Here is an 18,829-nt window from a genome sequence, read left to right on the forward strand (position 1 = left end):
CTGGTGGTGCAGTGGTTGGGAGTCCGCCTGCCAATGCAGGGGACATGGGTTCGAGCCCTGGTCCAGGAAGATCCCACATGCTGCGGAGCAACTAAGCCTGTGCGCCACAACTACTGAGTCTGCGCTCTAGAGCCCATGAGCCACAACTACTGAAGCCCGTGCGCCTAGAGCCCATGCTCCGCAACAAGAGAAGTCACCGCAGTGAGAAGCCCGCGCACCACAATGAAGAGTAGCCCCCGCTCACCACAACTAGAGAAAGCCCGTGTGCAGCAACAAAGACCCAACGCAGCCACAAATAAATTAATTAATTTAAAAAAAAAAAGATGCTGAGAAACCTATTCAGAGATTTAAGAACTAAAAATAACCAGAGGTTACTTCCTATGAGAGGTTTAAGTACAAATTTTTGGAAACCACAAGAAATGGATCAATCAACCCCGAAGTGGGTTGCTAGCAACTTTTCAAACGTAGCTGCGTTACCAATATTTAATTTTCCATTAAGTTTTGCTAAGAAGTTCATGTAAGCATACCAACTTTCAAAAGGATTATGGTAAATCCGAATTTTGACAAATAGGGAAGGAAGAATGTTGTCTACTCAAGTAATTCCTGGATGGGGGTGGCTGGAGGAGATGGCAAGTTTTGCAATAAAAGAGGAGTGAGTTGGAAGGTGGCCTGAACCAATGAGAAGAGTGCTGGGCTCGGGATTTCCCTGGTGGTGCAGTGGTTAAGACTGCGCTCCCAATGCAGGGGGCCCGGGTTCGATCCCTGGTCAGGGAACTAGATCCCACATGCATGCCACAACTAAGGAGCCCACATGCTGCAACTAAGGAGTCCGTCTGCTGCAACTAAGACCCAGTAAAACCAAAAAAAAAAAAGAAAGAACAGTGCTGGGCTCTAGGCTGCTGACCTGCTTTAGAGATCAGCTGTGGCTAGAGGATAAATTTGGCATTCTAAACCCACAGGTTTCCAAGTGAATCAGACCTGCGCTTTGACAAGTGGAAACACACTTAGGAACCTAAACAATGGCTGGTGATCTTGGCTTCTATTTATATTTAAGAGTGAGATGCTGCTCCAAAGCTGACTACAAACTCTGAGCTTGGACGCAGCCTGCAAATGAGTGGATGCCACTGGAGGATGATCATGTTGGGAGATCTAGCCATTGCTTTTGGGAGAATTCCTGAAAATTAGTATGCATGTGTCTTTATCCTGAAGCCATTCCATCTTTTCAGAGATGAATCCTCTAATCTCATGCCTAGAAAGTAAAATGTGGCTGTTGGTATGGCAGCTGAGCCAAGAAAGGGACCTGGGGAGTGTAGTTTCCAGTATAACGCCTCTCCCTTTATCTCCACTGAGGCTGGTGTTTCCAAGACTGGTGCCTCTCTGGTTCAGTTTCTCTACAGAGGACAGTGGGAAGGCAAGGCATCCAATGTCTAACTGCTCCTCATATAGACTTCCAATCGATGCTGTTGTGTAGCCCCGTGTTTCATACCTGCTTTCAGAGAGACACAGTTACTCCAGTTTACTGGGGTTCTACAGCCAGAAGCAGCATGCTTCCTCAAAGCAGCCCCCTCTGCAGGTGCACATGTTTCATTTTCATGGCTCTGCTAAGTCCATGTCCCTGAAGCCCCCTCTCTCCACCTCTCTTTCATCAGTGACCAAGGTCTCTAGATCTACCTCTATAACACCTCTCTTTACTCTCTTTCCTCCATTCCCATTTCTAATGCCTCAATAAAAGCCCTCATCTTTTTTTTTCCAGGTCTACTGTAATAGTCTCTTAACTTCTGTGGTAAGCAGAATTTTAAAGATAGCTCCCTAGGAGTCCTGTCTCCTGGTATTCAATTGAACACTTATCTAGGCAATGTTGTAAAGGGATGCTGCAGATGTAATTAAGGTTACTAATCAGCTGACCTTAAGAGAGGGAGCAATTCAAAGCATGAGAAGGATTTGGCACACCACTTCTGATCCTGAGATGTAGGGGCCCATGTGCTAGAACTAAAAAGAAGCCTCTAGAAGCTGAGAGTGGCTCCCAGTCTACAGTCAGCAAGGAAACCTAAGTCCTACAACCACAATGAACTGAATTCTGTTAACAACATGAATGCGTGTGGAAATGGATTCTTCCCAGACTATCAGTAAGAGCCCAGCCATCTTTTTTTCAGCCTTATAAAATCCAGAGCAGAGAAACAAGTAGACCCAACTCAGACTTCTGACTTAAAAACTGTGAGATAATAAATTTCTGTTGTTTTGAGCTGCTAAGTTTGTGGTACTTTGTCACGGCAGCCATAGGAAGCTAATGCCACTTGTCTCCCTTCGAGTCTTGCCCTTTCAATCTCATCTTCCAACAGCTGCCAGAGTGAGCTCTTAAAAATACAAATCTGATTATTTACTCCGCTGCTTGTTAACATAGTTTTACCTTTAATATATCACCTACATATATTTTTATAAATAACACTGTGTGTCTGACTTGGTTTTGTATTGATTTTATGACTTTTGCTTTTACACCTGACCAGCCGTCTTTCTTAGGTGGTGCTTCCATGTCTGCTGGAGAAGAAACAATGGGACATGCTGTAAATTCAGTTAGGAAGGGAATTATGATCATGTACATAGAAGACCAATACTTCAACTAAGACTGTGGTTATAAAAATGAAAAAAGGAGAGGACTGGAAGAAGTACTGAGAAAAATAAAATAGGCATCGTGTTTTTTGTTAAGTGTGTGTGTATATGTATGTGTAGGTTTGTGTGTGTATGTATAAATACACACATATATTTTTAATGTATTTTTTACATAAAGTAATACACACTCATGGGAAAATTCAACCAGTATAAAGAGTTGAGGCGATAGTCCAAAACTGGCAGCTCATGGATATATCCAACTAGTCAAAAGGCTTTATTTGACTCTTACAGTGTTTTATTTTTTAATCTGAATTTGAGTGATGTTAGATGGGTTATGTACTTTCTAATTTGCTATAGTTCCGCTCCCTACCCCATCCTTTTCTACTTTTACACCTGATCTCATTCATTCATTTACAGTTCCTTGCTTTGTTTTTACTTGCATGAGTTTGTAATCCCAGCAAAAGGTATAAAGTCCCTACCATCTCCACAAATCCTCTAATCGTATGGTGTAGAGTAAAACTTCTCAACAGTGCACTAGTGACATTTTGAAATCAGTAACTGTTTGGTCCTGTTCACTGCAGAATTTTTAGCAATATCCCAGCCTCTACCCACTAGATGTTCCCAGTTGTATCCCCTAATCGTCACAGTCTAAAAATGTCTCACAAGATTGCTACCCAGAGAAGAAATTGCCCCGTTTGAGAACAATGTCCTAGAGAAACCTCTGATACGTGTTTCTAAGGTATCCTCCCCGACACTTACTATGTCAATGATAGCAATTATATGTTTGTGTCTCCATCCTTTTTTATACTTATTTTTACCCTTAACAATTTATCACAAACATCGTTCCTTGTTCTCACGTGTGAATATACCACAGCCTTATTTTGAAACAGCTGAAGAGATTTTTCACAGTATTGCAATATAATGTATTTAACCAGCTGCACCCCTTCACATAGCATTGATGGATTTTTTTCACCTGTGTGCATGGAAAAAGCTAGAGATCATAAAATGATAGAATGTGAGGATGAAGAGAGATTACAGGTATATGGAGACAGCAAGAGCTAAAGGGACGGGCTTTTTCTGCCAATGCTGCTGTTTGGTTTGGTGCTTTGTGATCTCTTCCAAAGCAAGAGTTGGGGTGTAGAATGGCTGACTGCTTTTCCTGTGAATCTTTGCTTCATGCTGAAAAAGAGTCTACAGAGAATGGGGATTTTAGATCACACACGGGGATGTCTGAGTGAGGCAAAGATGATTATGATGCCAAGAAAGGAAAGGTAGTGTATGCACAGAGATTAGAAAGGGACCTATAATGATAAAGGCAAAACAGTTACAAATGGGAGACATTTAACCTTCCCTATTACTTTGTGTCCAACCATGGGCATGATAATTGTTACCTTCTGCTACTTGCGTGGCAGTACATCAAACAGAACCAGCTCCCATGCTGCGTGGCACCCAGGATTCACACTCCAAGAATGAAGGGCACATGGGGCCCAGAGGCAGGCTCCACTCTTGTATCAGGGAAATGTTTTCCTCTTGTTAACCAGGAGCCCAGGCTGGGCAGGTCACAGCTCAGACCGACCTGGGACTCTGGCCTCTCCCTTGATAAGTAGGACCCATAGTGAGCAAGATCCAGACCACTTGATCTTTTCCAGCAGATATGATCAAATTCACAAAATATCTTAAGCTGTCATTTTATGTATAATTTTCTCTTAACTCATCAGGATTTCATTAGTGGTTAATAAAATGCCTTAGACCCTCCTGTAGAAATAACTATGACAAGTAATAAAGTACAAAATAAAGAAAGACAACTCATACCTTTTGGTACTGTTTTGTTTGGTTTGCTGCTTTGTGATCTCTTCCAGAGCAAGAATTGGGCTGTAGAACAGCTGCCCGCTTTTCCTGATTATCCTTTGCTTCATAGCAGTTAGACTACTCCATTCTCGAACAAACCTCAAAATCTGGCAGAAAATGAGATAATGAAAAGAGTGTACAGCTCGCCAGGCATCTTCCTTTGAAAGTGAGGCTACTTATAACATCTGAAAACGGATGTTTTATTATATCCCCAAAATAGGCTTTGAGTTTCACAGTTTAAGGCTTTCTTCAACTTGAGGCAGTTTTCCTATCTTTATTGTGAACTATCTATGGCCAGTTCTGCATAGGTCTCGTTTAAGCCATAGACTCTCTAAAGGCACCCTTCAGGACACTCAGCCTATGTCCTTAACGCACATAGAGACCAAAAGTAGTCTGGCTGTCGGAAGGACACACCCCACCAGTGGCCGAGGCAAAACTGGTCCTGGGGACAGTGGGTCTTGTGTGGTGACACTCACAGTGCAACATCTGAGCATCGCTTGTACCTGACTGCCTAAATTCTCACAGGAAAGAAGCCATCGATAATAAGTCTGGCACATTTTATTAGGCTTACCATTACTCTTACTTATTGGTCAGTTATAGGTAATTGGCTATTTTCTGGCAATCTGAGAATCAAGATTACATGATACCAAAGAAAATAGCTCATGGCTACCTTTTCCTTTGAGACAGGTGCAGCCAACCAAGGGCAATGCTTCATTTCCGCTCAAAGGGCAAAAACATAATCACTATTTTCTTGTAAAAAGTGGTACGCTGCATGCTGGCTCAGCCCCTGCAATGCTGACCCGTCTGAGCAGTGACGATAAATCGGCCACAGATGAGAACTGAGGCCTCCCCAGCGGGCATGTGGCCTGCGGCTGCACACAGACGCTTGCAGCAACGCATGGCATCACCCCACGTGGTATTATCCCTGCTCTCAGAGCCTGTCAGTGTTAGAACTTAACCTACAAAGATAAAAGGCGATTCTGTCAGACGCACACATCACGGTTGCTAATCCTGTGAATGAGAAATTAAATGATGTGAGGATGACTCTATACACAGAAACAGCAACCCTAGGTGTGATCATTTGCCAAGGAAACAGATATCATGTTTATTCTTAGCACCGGGGTAATTCATAGGCAATGCCTGGACTGATTAAAACGCAACCAGTGATCTGACTCTGCAACGGGCCACAAAGTGCTCTGCTCTTATTAAACTCAAAAAAGGTCATTAAAATTACTCAACAAATTTTCATTTAGAACAAACGCGCAGGACTATTCTTACCAGGGAGCGATTTTGTTTCAGCTGAAAGCTTGCTGGTAAATCTTCCCAAAGGTCTAATTTTATATCCAAAGGGATGAAATTACAGTTCATCTGGTTTCCATCCTGGTTATAGATTAGGAAGGCATTATTAATCCATTTTCTCTGTAGGCACTAATAATTATTTTAAAAGTAAAGAATTCTATTATGGCATCGCATGCCCAGTCTCCTAATAGATAAACTGAGGCGGCTCATTCTAGACAAGATTCCACCCACACTCAGCGAAAGAACACTGAGTGGAGAAGGAGGGCCAGGCTCTCACGCCCTCTGAGTGTCCCCACTGCATTCAGTCTTAAGGGTAAATGATCCCATGCAGAGGGGTGTGGTCAGTCAAATACGAGGTTTAAACATGAAGTATTTCTTTTACAAAGGGAAAGAAGAATCTCTGTATGTGGAAATCTACTGTATAAACAATAGTTGAACCCACATTCTGTAGAATTCTCTCAGCCAAAAGGTAATGTTACAGTTCCCACAATCACTTTGGGAAAAAAAACATACAAAAAGTACTTACATAGTGATTAAAGTTTAGATATGTAATCGTTACTCTAAACTCTGCATTAGACATGGGATTCTGGCTGAAATGAACAGTTCTCTGGAGGTACACTGTTAACATAAGATGCTAAACATCTGTTACTGCTCTTCCTTTTAAAGCATGCTCTTTTAGGCACTGATCTAGGGTTTTTATCCAAATTTCTGTTTCTAGATTTTATTTCAGATCTCCTAAGGTAAAAAGGAAAGCTTTCATCCAAACTCTCCTGTAGCTATGAAAATCCCTGTTGACATTTCATCTGCTTAGTGTCTCAGGTTTAGAAAATTGATTGAACAACATTTCATGGCAAGGGGACATGTAAGTATTTAGAAGAGTCGTAAAAATGCACTTGAGACTAGTGCACAGGCGGGGCGTTCGAGCCAGAATGTGGGTCAGGGAGGCCACGGTATTTGCCTGGCGGTGGGCACACCCCACTCTCTACCAGGAGTTTGCAGTTTCTCTCCGGTCTCCACCCAAGGGGGAAACACCCTGATCAGATGATCCAGGATGCAGAGGCTTCACTGAGAGTAAAAAGTTTAAGGGCTTCTGAATTCCTGTATGCGCTCTGCCTGGGGTCCGCCTTCCGGCTTCTGGACTTTCCAGCCCCTGGGGTATCCGTTCTCTGTTATTCTCAGACCATGTAGACACGATGGTCTGAGAAGCACAGCCTGGAACTCCCCATATGAGGGGCACAAGGCACTTAGACCTGCCTCTAGGTGAGCAGAGGGGTCCTCGGTGCTCCCCGAGTCTAGAGGTTCCACGTGGTGGACCAAGGTCCAAGCCTTTAAGGGGAACGTGTCCTGTCTTCATTCTCAGTATCGCTCTTGGTGGTGGTCCCACAGTGGAGGTTGCCTGGGGCTTCTGATATTCACGATCCTAGCCATCTCTAATCTTCTAGCAGTATCTTCTAATATTCAGTTAGAACTGAAGATTATTACGGGGTACACCATCTATCTGTATCTAATATTTGGGTTAGCAGAAAACCCATAACTGAGTCTGGGCAGCTCCAACCTAAGTTATCTTTAAAAAGGCATTCTGAGAATTCCCTGGTGGTCCAGTGGTTAGGGGTCCACATTTCCACTGTGGAGGACAGGACAGGTGAGGGTTCTAGCCCTGGTCGGGGAACTAAGATTCCTCATGCCGTGTGGTACGGCCAAAAAACAAAACAAAACAAAAAAAGAACAAAAAGGCATTCTTTCAATAGGGCGACCCATGAGTTTAAAAACGCACAAATACTATTTTATGATACTTATGAAGATTAGAGGTTTGAAACTGTAGACCAAACAAAAGCGTTCATAATCTTAGCAATTTTTTCTCTCCAACACTCACACTAGTTAATCTCGACCAAAGAGTCTCCCATGGTCTGCAAGACCCTTTCAGAAGATCCAGACAGTCACAAGAGTTTTATAATAATAGTACAACATCATTGGCCTTTTTCACTCTCATTCTCTTATGAATGTACAGTGAAGTCTTCCATGCACAGGTAGACTTTAGAGGAAATTGCTAAAACTGTAAAACAATGCTACTTTCCTCACTAAACACTGTTTTTGTTTTGGCAGATATAATTAGTTTTCATAAAAATATGCTTCTTCTATAAATATGTAATGGACTTATTATTGCTACTCTTAAATGAACATTTTAAAGTGTTTCCATTTTAATTTCAAACAGTAAATATCAATAGATATAACCCACATAAACAAAAGCTCTTTGGGTCCTCAACAAACTTGAGGAGTGCAAAGAGGTCCTGAAAAGTTTGAGTGCTGCTAACCCGGGCTATGGCGGGCATCGGAGCAATCATATTATTAAAGCTTCCTAGGGTTTACTCAACACGGATGGGCAGGCTTAGGCTTCTGTAAAGACGCTACTGCTGCTGTTGCTGCAGGATCAGTGCAGGAGCCAACTCTGATTGAGAGCGCGTGACGGCCAGGCACTGCGCTAAGTGCCTTCCGGGAGTTAGCTTATTTTGTCCTGGCAACAACTCTTCCGTATTTTACAGTTGAGGAAACTGAGGCACAGCGCAGTTAAGTACTGTGTCCAAGATTCCACAGTGACAGATTTGAACTGAGGCACCCTGGCCCTGAAGTCTACACTCTTAACTGCTATGCCGTTTACCTCTAATTGCCTTTAGATTTAACAGAGGAATTTGAAAATTAGCTTTAAGGAGGAAAAGAACTCGATGCCTATCTCATTGCTAATAAAATTAATTATCTCCACTGACACATGAAAAAAGGAAGCTTTTTGTATGTTTCCAGAATCCACATGATGCTTACCTTAGTATAGACGTGAATCCGGTCAGTGTTCTTACTCGCACAAAACATTAAGGTATCACACACTGCCAAAGTGTCCGAACTCTTCAACTGTTCTAATAAACAAGATAAAAAAGAACCTGAAGGCGAATCTGCCCTCTGTCCAAAGCAGCTTATTCTTATCTTCTGTGGGTCAGGGTGATAAAATGGCTATAACAAATATATCAACATATTTGACAAAGTACATGTGTCTGGGTGTGAAATAAAACATGGTAGGCCATCTAACAGCATATTGGCTTATACGGTAACCAGTTGCTTTGAACTGTTGCTAATGATCCAACAAGAAAAAAAGAAATTCAGCATTCGCTAAAAAGGTAAGAGTCAGCCATAAGGGAGACCTTCCTGCCCCCCAAGAGTCCTTATCGATCTTGAAGCCTTCTAGAATCTATTCCTGTTGCTACAGAGGGTTTAAGTTAAGACTGAATGAGCACCATTTTGATTATCAGCAGCAACACAGCTATGTCGAGGGCCACTTAAAGGACTGATGGCCTATGGCCTGGTGCCTCACATTCACGAAAGGAGAGGAGTGGAGAAGCCTCCTTTCTGATAATCCCTCTTTATTTTTCCTTACTCAGTCCTACTGACCAATATATTCTGCAAGAGAAATAGGGTTATTCAAGCAGATCTAAATAATAATTACAGTTAGCACTTATCAAGCACTTAAAATGTGCCAGGTACTGTTCCAAGTACATATATTAACACCTCTCAGAAATTAAGTAGTGCATTTTACAGAGGAGGAAACTGAGGCACAGTAATCTGCCCAAGGCCACTAGCAACAGAGACCAGTAATCTGGCTCCAGAGCCTGTGCTCTTAACCTCTGCCGTAGTTCCTCAGTGACCTTTTAAGGTATTTTTCCAGATCTAGAAGTCTATGATTTGTTTCAGAGTCTATTTAGCAATGTCATCTATTTTAATTTTTCTAATCAAGGCATCAGTCACTTTACAGACTGGGATTGTGGATTATTCCCATATTTCATAAATTCAAAATGTACATTTTTTCCACACTTTAACATCTCTGAAATTGGCGTGTCTTACAGTCAATAATCGTGGCATTTTACAACCATGGTTGGCCAGGTGGCAGTTGTGAGGTAGTTGTCACTGCCTGAGCATAAGCTTAGTCATAACTACAATATCGTTGTCACTTCGACACTACACTTGAGATACAAGCATTGTTGTTACTGAGTATTGAGTTTAATTACCTTTAAAATGTCTTCAAAATGTTTCACTATGGTTTGGGATTGAAATGAAAAGTTATCATGTATACCAAAAACATGGACACAGAGCAGAAGAGCATAAATTTGTTATTAAAGAAGCAAATATGCATCACCAGAGAAATAACCAGAATTTCTCATTGAGAAATTTCTTATTCTTGCCAAGGAATAACCAAGTGCTTCATGGGACCTAAGAAAGGGAGATCACTGCAAACAGAGAAAGATATTTTATATTTGAATACTGAAATGTGCAAAAGGGTTGCCTATTACATGCCAAGCAAGGCAAGCGAAGGCAGGAGAAACTGCCAGATCCCTCAGAACAAATGAAAGTGATGTCAAAGCAACAGAGGGTTTTATGATCTGGTCTGGGCTATCATTAGTTTATTGTGTCATAGTTTAATTGACAGAGTTTTTTTGTTTTTTAATGTACATAAAGTAAGTTCATCTCATAATCATTGTGTCTCCAGATTTGAAGAACTACGGTTAATGCATTAATGCTTAAAGATCAGAAGTTATTCTTTGATTAAAAGCATTACGAGAACAACTCCAAGTCAGTTGATATTCTTGGTGGCTAGTAGCTACATTAGGGAACATATTTTTCTTTTCATTGTTTTCATGAAGTATAATTTAATGGTTTGAAACTACAGATAATGCATCTTTTGAAGATACAGCCATCCTTCCAGACCCCTATAATTCCAGTTAGAACGAAACTACCGTTCCAGCGTGGTATATACCACTCTGGTTCTAAAAGAGCATATGTGGGTAGAAGAAGCATTTTACTATAATGTGCCTTCTCTGTCTTCCTTCTGTTTTTCAAGGAAATTCATGTTAGTGAGTAGACGTGAAGCATATCGCTTTTGTGGAGGTCTCAGCCCAGTGATTTGAGAAGTAAAAAAAAAAAAAGAGAAGAGGGAATAGGTATGGGGGAAATAATGCTGGCATTGTCTACTGGATGAAGTCAATGCAAGTTTCACTAGCAGAATAGTATTTTGAAAAGTTTAGTGATTTTTGGATACCAAGGGGGAAAAGGTGGGTAGGGTGGATTGGGAGATTGGGATTGACATACATACACTACTATGTATAAAATAGATAACTAATGAAAACAGACTGTGTATCACAGGGAACTGTACCCAATGCTCTGTGGTGACCTGAATGGGAAGGAAATCCAAGGAAGAGGGGATATATGTATACGTGTGGCTGATTCACTTTGCTGTACAGCAGAAACTAACACAGTATTGTAAAGCAACTATACTCCGATAAATAAATAAATAAAAGTCTAGTGATTTTTGAAAAGTTTGTGTAAGTAAAGCTAACATACGTCTTCATCAAGGGATCAATTTGTAACTAATAAGCCAGTAGTATTTCCCTGCCATAGATGGAGAGACTCATGGCCCAGCTGCTGACAATTGCCAGTTGCTAATTCTGGGTCTGATGTTTAGTTAACTGAGCAGCACGCTATCCTAGAGCAACAGCTTCTGGAGGGACTGTCACAGCAAGTACAAGGAAACTGGAGACAAAGAGTCTGAGTCTACATTGTCTACTTAAAGGCCGTTAAAATCAACAGATCTAAACAGGATCCACTGTAAGCTAGTTTTGGGAAGACCTTGAGGAATTAGAGGAAAGGAAAGCTGAGTAAAGAAGAAAGGAGGATGCCTTGAGCTCAGAAATACTTAAACGGACATTTCGTTTTAGAGCTATGAATCCAACTCTAAATTATCTATGTTTAACAGCAACTACCTTAAAAGAAAAACTGACAGTCCATTCCAACCATTTCGGGGTTGTTATAATCAGAACATCAACCTGTGGGTTACTATGGTCAGCAACTGAGTAACAAAGAAAATAACCCAAAAGTACTCACAATCTTTGGCCAGTTGGCCCATAAAGAGTGATGTATGACATATAGGCTGGTATTTGCCAACCATCACAGCTATAAATGATGAATGGAAACAACAAAAAAGTAAATAAATCTGAGACACTACATGGCTGGTTCCAAACACAGTCATGATTCACACAGTCTTGAGATTATTAAAAACAAACAAACCCTCAAAACCCTAAATATAAAATATGCCAATTAATTGTAGCCATTTAAAAGAAATTCATGTGTGAAGGGTTAATGATCTCCTAAGTGGCTGTTAATAATCTGTCAATCTTACAACAATCCACATGGTCCAAAGGAACCCCCAAACATTAAAACCACCCTCTCACCGGGAGAACGGGCCAGGCTCGGTGGAGGCCGGGCAACAGGCCTGAGGTAGTACACGTGGCCACACGTGGGTTGAGCTCTCTGTGTAACATCTGAATGTCAGCAGCTCTGCTCTTCCAGCCATCTGGTGTTTATGTATGTAGTTACAAGTAGCTGGTATTTTTAATACAAAAGGGAATACAAGGAACCTGGAACAAGGTAGTAATCGCAAGTCTACTAACGGTATGATGCGTCTACGTATACGGGTTATTATTTGGATCCTGGAAATGGAAGCGAGACTTACCATCACCTGGCTGGGGTGTGAGTCCGTCCTCACTCTCAGTTTTTGAAACTTCTTCCTGGCTCTCAGCTAACGGTTCAGGTGCTGAATGTGCAAGGACTTGTTTTTCCCCGTCAGAACTAGTCCATATTTTTTCAGAGGTGTCTTTCTGAGAATCATCTTTCTCGTTTCTGTTTTTATACTGAGTGTGGTGGAGGCTATCTATTTGTAGAAAAAATTTGTACAACAAATAAACAAATTAATTTGTTTATTAAAATCAAACAAATAATTTACACTTACATTTAGGTAAAGTCATTATGTACTCTAAGCCCAATATAGAAAGTAGAGTTAAAAAAAAGTCACAACTAGGTTTTATAAAAAGACACAAAGTCAACAATGTTTGTTCTTTCTTTCAAAACATGCATCGGGAGTCACTAAATACCAAGTAGTACTCTAGGTGCTGGAGAGGCAGAGTAGAAGACAAGACAAGACAGAAATTTCCCTGCTTCCTGGGATTCCATTCCAAGGGGCAGAAATAAACAGGTAAACAAATAGGATCTTTTCAGATAAAGAGAGTAAGTGAGTAAGAGGATGGGGTAGGAGGAGAAAAGTCAGCAGGCCCATTTGAGCTGAGAGCTGCCCAGGAATCTAGGAAGCCTGGCCCCAGGGGGCCTGTATTCTTAGATTAGATTCTTAGTGTAACTGGAAGCCATTAAAGGGTTTTAAGCAAAGGAATGTAATGATCTGAGTTTTTAAAGGATCACTCTGCTGTGTAGAGAAGGACCAGCCTCAGGGAGGCTTCTGAGGTCCTGAGCGAGAGATGATGGTGGCTTCCAGTGGGATGGTAGCAGTGAAGATGAAGTGGCTGCAATCAAGATATATTGTAGAGGTTATACTAGCAGAACTTCATGAAGTGGGAGGAGAGGGAAGAATCAAAGATGCTGCCTCTAGGTTTTTAACACGATGTGGGGAAGATGGGGGGAGAGAAGATTTAGTGTTAGATCTGGGGGTGGTGAATCGAGAATTCCATTTTGGACAAGTTAAGCTTGAGGCACCCATTTGGACATCCAGGTGGAGATGTTACACAGGCCACTAGATACATCCAATCTGGAATTCAAGATACATCCAATCTGGGCGTATGAGCTATAAGATGCCGAGCATAAGCACTAGCTGTTAAGAACAAAGCACAATACTAGTGTCCAATGTATATTATACCAAATTTTATCTAACATACTAGAGACTGCGTCAGCAACCTTTATAGGACTTTCCAGTCCTATATCCTAATATTGCTCCTTTAATTTTTTGAATTCCACTGTTTCCTCAAACTGTCATATGGCAGGTATTGATTTTAAAATTTGGATGAATTATGGGGGGGGGGGGGAAGGATAGTTAGGGAGTTTGGGATAGACATCTACATACTGCTATGTTTAAAATGGATAACCAACAAGGACCTACTGTACAGCACAGGGAACTCTGCTCAATATTATGTAACAACCCAATTGGGAAAAGAATTTGAAAAAGAATGGATACATGTATACTATAACTGAGTCACTCTGTTGTACACCTGAAACTGACACAACATTGTTAACCAATTATACTCCAATATAAAATAAAAAGTTTAAAATAATAAACTAAACTAAAATTTAGATGGATTAGAATTAATTCTGCTTTTTAATGCTTTTGGAATGCATCCACATCAAGGTTGTAAATCATTATGTCAAACTGTAGTAGTATTAATCTAATAATTATAATTATCATACACAGTAATATCACCGTTACTTAGAGTATGTATTGCTCTTGGGGACTTCCCTGGTGGCACAGTGGTTAAGAATCCGCCTGCCAACGCAGGGGACACAGGTTTGAGCCCTGGTCCGGAAAGATCCCACATGCTGCGGAGGAACTAAGCCTGTGCGCCACAATTACTGAGCCTGTGCTCTTAGCCCGCGAGCCACAACTACTGAGCCTGTGGGCCACAACTACTGAAGCCCACGCACCTAGAGCCCATGCTCTGCAACAAGAGAAGCCACCGCAATGAGAAGCCCACGCACCATAACAAAGAGTAGCCCCTGTGCACCGCAACTAGAGAAAGCCCGCGTACAGCAACGAAGACTCAACGCAGCCATAAATAAAATAAATAAATAAATTTATTTAAAAAATAAAGAATATGTATTGCTCTTAATCAGACTGTTTCATATTCACAAAAGGTGTTTTGTTTTTCTTAGACTGCTTGACAGTTTGCTTATTAAATCTTGGTTCTAGAAATCTTCATTGCTGCTCTTGGTATCAGAGAAAAATCAGAACTATAAAACCCTATTAGGGCTTCCCTGGTGGCGCAGTGGTTAAGAGTCCGCCTGCCAATGCAGGGGACACAGGTTTGAGCCCTGGTCCGGGAAGATCCCACATGCCGCGGAGCAACTAAGCCCATGTGCCACAACTACTGAGCCTGCGCTCTAGAGCCCGTGAGCCTCAACTACTGAAGTCCGCATGCCTAGAGCCTGTGCTCCACAACAAGAGAAGCCACCGCAATGAGAAGCCCACGCACCACAAGGAAGAGTAGCCCCCACTCGCTGCAACTAGAGAACGCCCGCGCGTTCAGCAACAAAGACCCAACTCAGCCAAAAATTAAAAAAATAAAAATAAAAACCCTATTAAACTATGATTTTTATTGCTCAGTCACTCAATTTATAGACTTCATGTGAACTGATTATTTTGTAGTCACGAGATATTTTATTTTTATTTCCTGTAGCAGTTGGAAATTGAATGAGATAATGCAAATTGTGGGAGATATTATATGGAATAAGCTTGTGGCTCCAATTTAGTTCACAGACAACAGGTGTCCACATTACAAATATAACCACCCAGATGGCAGACTTGTCAGTTTTGGTAGGAACACCCAGAATTGAAGGAGGAAAGACTCAGCTACTGATTACATTTTCTTTCACATCAAAACTAAGGCAGAGGAGAGCAAGGCAAGCAGGAAGGAACTGGAGCATCAGAGCTTCTCTCTTTGCTGAGTCTTCGTTAATGTCAATACTCTGAAGAAGTCACATAAGACGGAAAAGTAGACGTGTATAATTATTACAGTTGATAAAATTTTATTTTATTTATGATTTTTTCCAGTTTCCAAAACGGTCAACTTGGCATTTTCAGTTGCCATAAAATTGGAAACAAAAGGAATACTAATGATATTTTCTTAAGACAACCACAGTTGTTAATAATCATTTCAAAAATAAAACATCAGAAAATGGCATATCATGCTAGAAAAATATACTCTGAGGTATGTTTATGATTTCTAGTTTTAAATAGCATGTTTTAGAAAAGAATAAATTCATAAAATAGACATGAAATCGGTTTTTAAAAGAAGCTCTATAGAGGAATTTTTATGATTTGTCATGGAAGAAACATGGCACAATGAATATTTTACTAGGCAAAGAAGCTATGCTGGATTCATTTTGTTATTAAAAATAATAATCTGTAATTTCTTTAAAAACAAGTACTATCTACAAAGGAAAGAAAACAGCAGGTCTATGACTATAAGGCATATTTGCTGCCATAGCAACAGAGCTTCTATTCCTGCCCACTGAATTCACATCCTGTTGGCATTAATCAGAAATGTCCATTTGTGCCAAATTAATGCCATGTCACAGACGCTGGGGGATATACATTCTTGACAGAACTGGGAGATTTTCACATTCCACAAGGGGATAAATTCACAGTCTTCACTATGTGAAGTTCTTCCTCCAGCTTAAAAGCTAAAGTTGGTACCCAGTCACACAGATCTCTGATGATAGCAGTTGTCTCTGAAAGCACAGGTTATCTGAGGACACCACTGCCAGCCCCCCTCATGGTTGCCCTCTGTGTACTCACCAGCACTGCCCTGAGGATTCTCACACATTTCACAGTAAGGTAGCACTGAGTTATTAATATAGGTGCAGAGAGCACACTGCCAGCCCTCACCAGGAAGGGGTGGGGTGGTGGCCTGGGCCTTGGCCTCACAGACCCTGTCCACGAGAGGAGCTTTGGTCTGGCCGGGCTGGGATGGTTTCTCCTCCAGGGGACTGCAGCGGTCATCGGTGGTGACCGATTTCATTTTTTTAGCTTCAGGTTCAAGATCACTTTCATAATCTCTTGTAGCTGTTTTTCCAGGGTCTGCTGGTGTTACAGTACTTTTGTCCTGGAATACCCTTGATTCATCACAGGAGGTCACCAACTGTCTCTTCTTAGGGTTTGGTAAAAAGAATGATCGAATATCACGCTGTTTTTCTTTTTCAAACTAGGAAAAATAAAGGTATTAAATTAAGAGGCTATTGAGTATATTCTTCCTAAATGAAACAGGTTAACAAACTTTTCATTAGCCATATTCCTTTATCTTTTGAATACCTTGTTGGAAATGAATTCAATCATGCAATGACTGTTCATATATCCATACATGTAGAATACCATATACTTTCTGTGTCTAACTTTTTTAAGCACTTACAATGTGCCAAGCACTTTACATATATCAACTCATTTAATCCTCATGCCAGCTCTGTGAGGCAGGTACTCTTACTCTTCCCATATTTCAGATGAAGGCACTAAAGCTTTAGAGAAGTTAGGTAACTTGGCTATGTGAGTTATATAATAAAAATATACTTTATAAACTATCTGCTCTAGATGTATGTGAGAGAAAGGAGGCAACTGTGTGTTTAAACATTTCAAGTCAATCAAGACTTAGAAAAATGTTTTCATGACCAAACTATAAACACAAACAATGTTCATAAACAATATGTTTTTCATATTAAAATACTTTCCTGACCAGGGAGTATTTTTCAAATAGCATTAAAGATATCAATTAGAACAGCTTCTTTAATAGACACAGTTTAATAATTATCTTTTTGAGAAATGTATCTCTCTTTTCTAAGAACAGCAACTTCACTGTCTCATGTTTTTCATCTTCTTTTCAATGTGTAAATCTCAACCTCCTAGAGAAAGGAGGATACCCATCTCCACAAATGATTAGCCAGCAGTTAAGGTACATTAAAGGAGTTAATTTTAGAGCAGTCCTGCCAAGGCCTGAACTGGGTACCATGCTGGACACACACTGTGCCAGACTGCATTTCCAAAAATGGTCACACCAATTCTTATCCCATTTCGTGTACTTGTGACATTGACACACCTACATTTAGAGGCGGGGTCTGCATCCCTCTCCCTTGAACCTGAGTGGACCTTTGTCTCAGTCTCAACCAGCAGAATGCAGTGAAAGGATCACTGTGTGACTTCTGAGGCTAGGTTCTAGAAGCTAACGTGGCTGCTGGCACTCTGTCTCTCTCTTCTTCTCTATATCTTTTGGGAGGGACACTAGCCTTTGAAACATAGCCCGCATGTTGTGGGGAAGCCCAGGCCACATGGAGAAACCAGGTATGGGTATTCAACCTGACAGCCCTACGTAGGCCCCTAGGTGACAGCCAGCATCCATTATCAGACATGGGGGTGAAGAGGCTTTCAGATGTTTCCAGCTCCCAGTCTTGGGATCTTCCAGCAAAGGTCCCAGTCCTCATGGAGCAGATACGTCACCTCCATTGTACCCTGGTTGAATTCCGTATCCACAGAAACCATGAGAAATAATACATAACTATTGTCGTTTTAAGGCACTAAGTTTTGGGGTAATTTGTTATGCCACAATACATTACGGAGACAGACACTATAGATAATGACATCCAAATATTGCAAAGAGATAGCTTACATAATAAATCTTATCTTCGTTTCTTAGTAGTGCTGCATAAGAAAGATTTAGCCAATTAATGGAGACAGAAGGATTAGTGGTTACTGGGAGCTGTGAGAAAGGGAAACAGGGAGTTATTGCTAAATGGTTACAGAGTCTCTGTTTGGGGTAATAAAAAAGTTTTGAAAATAGTGGTGATGGTTGCACAACATTGTGAATGTAATTAATGTCACTGAATTATACACTAAAAATGGTTAAGATGGCAAATTTTACGATTATATATAATCACAAATTTTTTAATTTCAAAAAAGGTTAAAAAAGGTAAGAAAAGAAGAAGGAATATTTATGTTGTTCCCATATTGGTAAAATTAAAACATATACTATAGGAAAAAAAGTACCCCCCCAATAATGTACAACTTTGATTTTGTATGACTGTTATTTATATATTCTCATATACTATTAAAAAGTTATCTAATAAGTTGTGGAAGTTACAGAACTTAGATTAAAATATAAAGAATGAAATCAATAAGACAAGATTCTTAAAACAATGCACAAGGGAAATTCTAAGAAAAGGGTGGAGGAAAGCAGAGAGATTATCAGACAAATGGAGTTTGGTGTTAAAAAAGTAACAAGGATACAAAGAGAGTTCTGTATCTAAAGAGAATGTTCTATTCCATATAATAGGACTGCAAAGAGAGCTTATAGAATTTTGAAAATATTGGCAAATGTTCAGCAAATGTGAACAAATTCTACCAGCTATTTCTAGTTAAACCATAATGATTTTACAAGACAGGTTAACTTTCTGAGTCCCTGTACATGTCTGGAAATGACCTGATTTTGCCCTAACTCTT

General features: G+C 40.6%; 1 protein-coding gene across 4 annotated transcripts in view; it reads right to left on the reverse strand.

Annotated features, from left to right (window-relative positions):
* Positions 1-18,829, reverse strand: part of ZRANB3 (zinc finger RANBP2-type containing 3) — a 278,621-nt gene that overhangs the window by 11,642 nt on the left and 248,150 nt on the right. For 3 of the 4 annotated variants that reach the window (XM_057551839.1, XM_057551840.1, XM_057551842.1), the window contains 5 exons: positions 16,145-16,550; positions 12,302-12,499; positions 8,569-8,660; positions 5,734-5,835; positions 4,420-4,562 (listed from right to left, as the gene is read on the reverse strand). In XM_057551839.1, the coding sequence (XP_057407822.1) occupies positions 4,420-4,562; positions 5,734-5,835; positions 8,569-8,660; positions 12,302-12,499; positions 16,145-16,550 (941 nt within the window). The remainder of the gene's footprint in view (positions 1-4,419; positions 4,563-5,733; positions 5,836-8,568; positions 8,661-12,301; positions 12,500-16,144; positions 16,551-18,829) is intronic. The other variant, XM_057551841.1, reaches the window with a different exon arrangement.

Source organism: Balaenoptera acutorostrata, chromosome 8 (genome assembly GCF_949987535.1).
Source record: "Balaenoptera acutorostrata chromosome 8, mBalAcu1.1, whole genome shotgun sequence".
Taxonomy (NCBI): Eukaryota; Metazoa; Chordata; class Mammalia; order Artiodactyla; family Balaenopteridae; genus Balaenoptera; species Balaenoptera acutorostrata.